This window comes from Alosa alosa, chromosome 14 (assembly GCF_017589495.1).
Source record: "Alosa alosa isolate M-15738 ecotype Scorff River chromosome 14, AALO_Geno_1.1, whole genome shotgun sequence".
NCBI lineage: Eukaryota > Metazoa > Chordata > Actinopteri > Clupeiformes > Clupeidae > Alosa > Alosa alosa.
The window spans coordinates 21322132-21328131 of record NC_063202.1 but is presented as its reverse complement, the minus strand read 5'-3'; the positions used below and the strand labels follow the sequence as shown (position 1 = coordinate 21328131).

General features: G+C 42.6%; 1 protein-coding gene across 1 annotated transcript; it reads left to right on the top strand.

The window, feature by feature from the left end:
• The first annotated feature begins 296 nt into the window (after positions 1-296).
• im:7150988 (Golgi-associated plant pathogenesis-related protein 1) lies at positions 297-3004 on the top strand. Its single transcript, XM_048262600.1, has 6 exons — positions 297-344; positions 609-627; positions 818-944; positions 1994-2076; positions 2600-2677; positions 2853-3004. Exons 2-6 carry the CDS (start codon positions 621-623, stop codon positions 3002-3004), a joined length of 447 nt encoding a protein of 148 aa, XP_048118557.1. The 5' UTR covers positions 297-344; positions 609-620.
• Positions 3005-6000: the final 2996 nt, after the last annotated feature.

Below are 6000 nucleotides of genomic sequence, written 5' to 3'. Positions count from 1 at the left end.
ACACACACACACACACACACGCAGACCCTGCTTGCATACTGTCTTACACACCCATAAACACACACCCTTGTGAGCACCCTTCCCCATCACACAAACACACACACACACACACACACAAACACAGTCATGCACTCTCACACCTCTCCATCAATGGAAGAATACCTGCAGGCCATGAAAAGGTATGTCTGCATCTTTGTAGGTTGAGCACAGGCATAAAGCAGGTTGAAAGGATGGGGGGGGACATGGGAAACACATATAAAGCCAGCTGTGGGAGGCTCAATGCGACAACAACGACAAGTCAGCGCAGCTAAACCATCCTATTTCCAAACCCTCCGCACGTAAAGGTGAGCCACTGAAGCCACTCTCTATGAGGGACTCTTTTAATTCTTAGAGTTAGTCTGTTAACTGGAAAGACACATCTGAATATGATGTATTAAGGTAACAGTGTGTTTTCACTAGCTATCATGTATGTATCTGCATCTTGATCATTATCTTGATTTATTTTTTGACTTTAGGAGTCTGCTTTGTCATTTGAAATGTCATGTTGTGCAAATTGTAATTACTAATTTATTTATTGTGGTGTTATCCATTTATTTCTTCATCTACAGACCAAAAACACAATGGCAGGTGAGTTCTTTCTCCCTCTTTGTTTAAACAACGTTTTCTTGCCTATGGTAAAATATTTTGTACAGTACATCTTATTTATCTTCTGGTCCATAATATATTGCTATCAGATAAACATCAACACACTGCAGCAGGTCTTAACAAGAACAGAGAGCGCAGACGTTTAACCATCATCACCACCCTCTGTTGACAGATGCTAGATTCAAGACAGAGTTCCTGCAGACCCACAACGAGTTGCGGGCCAAGCACGGCGTGCCGGCCCTGACCATGAGTGATGCCCTGTGCAATTCCACTCAGGCCTGGGCCGACCACCTGGAGAGCATCAACAAGAACAGCAGCATGATGACGCTCCAGCCAGGGCTCCGAACCGGTTCAAGGAACGAAAACGAAAACCGAAAACGAACGGAATTTTACAAGGAGCGGAAACGGAAACGAAAACAAAATGGTCTTCAACTGTTCCGGAACAGAAACGTTATTTTTGAAATCCACAAAACCGGTTAATAATGTTTTTTTTTCGTTCTCTATATATTTTATAAATTTTCACAAAAGCATATCCTAAGTGTTCTACTCGTTTGATTGTAGGCGAACAGCCTAATAATTTGATTTCTGCAGTTTGAAAAAAAAACCCTGAATAAATGGACATTTGGTACAAATGTGTATATTTTGTCTTGCTGTTGTAATGTAACCTATCCGTCTGCCACTTCGGATCTTAGGCCAGCTAAGTAGCGTAGGCTACTGAAACTGATTTGGAAATTGCTTGTAGCCTATGAGTAATAGCCTATTTTGCCTGTCCACGCCTTTTGTCGTTTTAAAGTCGGATTTGAAATGTTTGCCAATTATAGCCTATTCTATGCAAACGGGATTAACGGGAAATTTGAGATAGGCCTTGTCAGCAACAGACAGGTTCGTTTATAAACAGGGTTGGAATTATAGCGCAAGCCTTTGAAGATCTCCATATGGATAAAACTTAGGCTACAACCAGGTAAGGAGTTTAGCACGTATCCAGAAATATTTTTGACAAGAAATGATTTATAGGCATAGGTTAGGCCTACAGTAAGTCTGTAGGCTATGGGATGGATAGCCCATCTGAATGTTTTTGGATGCCGCCTGTGATTTATTATTTTTGGGCATAGCTACGGTATAGGCTAAATCAAGGGGAAATAATGAGTACGTCTATTCTAAAGTCCACAAAAATAGACTTGATAGGCTCGCCAAACACTGCCGGAACTTTAAGAACGAACGATATTTTGCATTCCGAACTGGTTCAGGACCGATATGTTGGTGGCGGAACGCATGCAAGAACGAAAACGTTAAACATAGGCCTACCTGAACCGTTCGGAACGGAACGTTTGAAAAATAATTTCGTTTTCAAGCCCTGCCTCCAGCACAGCGACACCAAGAACGGAGAGAACCTCTACTTCTCCTCGAGCTCCGCACCCATCAAACTAACCGGTATGGCTGCCTGCCATGGCTAACACAGGGCACCAGAGGGGAGTTGTCTAAATAGTTCTTGCTTACTGAATTAATTTAGTAATTAAATTATCAATCAATTTAATTTTGTTTTCAATTTAATCCCATTAAAAGTTCAGAAAACATGGGATATATCAGGGCTTGGCTTGTCTGTCGGTCATACTTTACTTGAAAAGTGCTTATAGACTACAGATGGTGAGATGGTAAACAAACTATCTGATGACACTCTGTTAATAGCAAAGAATGGTTGGTTAGATGTTGGGTGTTAGATGTGCTTTTCAGTAATTGTTCAAGAACAATGTGACTGAACCTGAATTTCAAGAAACTATTTCTAATGTCTGTATAGGTGAACTATCTAATTAAAGTCATACCTGCTTGTAATTACTTGCACTGCCAATGGGTGACATTTTCTTTTTGTTAGTTTATTGTTTGTTTTCTTTACATTCCTATCTTCTGTCTTTCTCATTCTGTCTGTCTTTTGTTCCTCGGATGTAAATATCTTTAGGAAAAGAGGCAGTTGAGAACTGGTACAGTGAGATCAAGGATTACGATTTTAGCAATCCTGGTTTTGGATCCAACACAGGTAAGCTGACTGTTACAGTACACTATTAAACTCAACCTGGCTATTAGACATTGAATTACATTTCTGTGTTTCAGAATGTTTCAATGCTCATCTTAGTCTGCTTTTGAAAATTTTGAAATGTGAAGCTAGGCAAATTTTGTCCTGCTCATGTGGCTATTCGTATTATTCTTTTAAGGCCACTTCACCCAAGTTGTGTGGAAGTCTTCAACTGAAGTTGGTGTGGGTATTGCCATGGTTGGAAATGCTGTCTTTGTTGTAGGCCAGTACAGTCCTGCAGGAAACATAAGCAACGAGGGCTATTTTGAGAAGAATGTCCTGCCTGCATAGTTAAATACAGACACTTGTCAGGTTTTCAGTTCTAGACCCTAGACTTAAATTTAGGTCCAGCAATATTCTATCTCATTGGGGGCCAAGCAGCGAAGCTGCGAGGACCTCATTGTGTTTCTACGTTTTCCTATTATTATTGGGGGCCAAGCAGCGAAGCTGCGAAGGCACCCATTGTGTTTCTAGCTTTTCCTATTATTATTACACATCTTTCCTCTGCCATTGAAGTCTATGGCAGCCCATAGAACCGTCTGGTGAAAAGTTGTGAAATTTGGCACACTAATTAGGCAGTGCCCCATGATTAATTTCACCAAGTTTCAAGTCCGCACCCCGAGCGCTCTAGCGCCACCAACAGGCCAAAGTTTGACGTGCGTTCACGCACGTAACTTTTGACCTGTTGATCCGATTTTGAAAAATGAGGTACCGTTGGAATCCTTGGACCAAGCCGAGTTCAACGCACCCTATGACGTCATTTTCCGCCATGATGGATTTTCCGCCATTTTGGATTTAATCAAAATCACTTAAAACGTATCAGAGGTCACACATTTTGTCCGATCGACACCAAACTTCACAGATATCATCTACTGACCATGCCTCATTAATGCATTGCTTTTTGTCTTCGGAACTAAAACCGTTCGCGCGTAACAGCCAATCGAAATTTGCGGCGAAGCCGCCAAACAGGAAGTGAGCTCATATCTCAGCAACCCATTGATCTATCATAACCAAACTTAGTCCATGGACTCAGGACCCAATCAGGGGGACGCTCAAGAAATCTGGTGACCTTTGACCTCTAGGGGGCGCTGTAATTAAGAAACATGTCTTTTGGCCTGTAGCAGCAGTTGTGCTTAGAATTAAAACCCACTAGTGGTGTCTGGTACTACGTCCTTAGGCCGACCCAAGCCAACTTGTGATGTCATCGTAATTGATTCGGCCGCCATATTGGATTAAATCAAAAACACAAAAACGTTTTGGCAGGTCACAAATTTCATCTGTTCCTCACAAAAATTGGCAGAGACCATCTTCAGACCATGCCTGATGAGTGCATTGCGTTCTGGAACAATTGACAGAAGCTTTGGCCTGTACCAGCCAATCAAAATTTCTTGTGAAAGCCAAAACAGGAAGTGATTTCATATCTCAGCAACGCTTTCATGTATCAAAACCAAACTTAGTACATGTACCTCAGACCACATCGGGAGGACGCTCAAGAAATTTGGTGACATTTGACCTCTAGGGGGCTCCGTAATTGACAAAAATGCATTTTGGCCAGTAGTTGCTGATGCGCATTATTTTGCAGTGGAAGTCAATGGCAGCCCATAGAACCGTCTGGTAAAAAGTTATACAATTTGGCACACTAATTGGGGACAGTCCAATAATTCATTTCACCAAGTTTCATGCCGGCACCTCAAAGCTCTAAGCGCCACCAACAGGCCAAAGTTGGACTTGTGTTCCTGGGGCGTAACTTTTGACCTGTTGACCAATGGCAAAATGAGGGATCATTGGAATCCTTGGGCCAAGCCGAGTTCAACACACCCTATGACGTCAATTTTTGACCTCTGTGTTTAAATCACAGCAAGTGTGATCATATCTCAGTCTATCTTTTATTTTTGATGTGAAACTGATGACAGCAAGTTCCATCTAGTTCATTCTAATGTGTGCGTGCAAGGGTGGGCGGGGTGGGATGGGCAGGGGCGGTTCTGCGGGTGGGGCTGGCTGGGGAGGGGGCGGCGACACTCAGCCCTGGTTCAGCCCCACAAAATCAGTTATGTTTTAATGTGAAACTTGACCTTGTAACTCAGCCAATCTTGGGTTGTATGGCATGGAACTTGCTGTGACTGCTTAAGGCTATATGTCTGATGCAACGGCATTGACTTACATGGCAAATCTGGCCTGCTGATCTCTCTGCTTGGCCCCCTCATTGCTGCTTGCAGCTATATTTATTATATGCAATGGGAGTCTATGGCAGCCCATAGAACCGTATGGTAAAAAGTTGGGAAATTTGGCACACTGATTGGGGACGGTCCCATGATTCATGTCACCAAGTTTCATGTCGGCAACTCGAACCCTCTAGTGCCACCAACAGGCCAAAGTTGGATGTGCGTTCATGCACGTAACTTTTGACCTGTTGGTCCGATTTTCAAAAGTCAGGTATTGTTGGAATCCTTGGACCAAGCCGAGTTCAACGCACACTATGACGTCATTTTCCGCCATGATGGATTTTCCGGCATTTTGGATTTCATCAAAAACACTTAAAATGTATCAGGGGTCACATACTTTCTCTGATTCCCACCAAATTTGACACAGATCATCTTCAGACCAAGCCTCACAAAAGTTATCACTTTTTGTCTTCGAAGTATTACCGTTAAGCCCGTAAAGCCAATCAAAATTTAGTTGAAGCCGCCAAACAGGAAGTGAGCTCATATCTCAGCAACCCTTACATGTATCAAAACTGAACTTGGTACATTGACTCATGACCCCATCAGGAGGACCCTCAAGAAATTTGGTGACCTTTGACCTCTAGGGGGCGCTGTAATTCACAAACATGCCTTTTGGCCTGTAGCTGCTGCTGTGCTTAGAATTAAATTGTACTGGTGTCTGGTAATACTGTGAAAGGTCCTTAGGTCAACTGAGGGCAACTTGTCACATCAATATAATTTATTCGGCCCGCCATATTTGATTTGATCAAAAACACCAACAATTTCGCACAGGTCACAAATTTCATCTGATCTTCACCAAAATTGGCACAGACCATCTTCAGACCATGCCTTGTCACTTCATTTATTTCTGTAACAATTGATAGAAGCGTTCGCCCGTCACATCCAATTGAAATTTGTGGCGAAGCCGCCAAACAGGAAGTGAGCAATCGTTGCATGTATCAAAACCAAACTTGGTACATGGTCTCATGACCCCATCAGGTGAATGCCGAAGAAATTTTGTGACCTTTGACCTCTAGGGTCACTGCAATTAGCAAAAATGCATTTTGCCTTGTAACTTTTGACGTG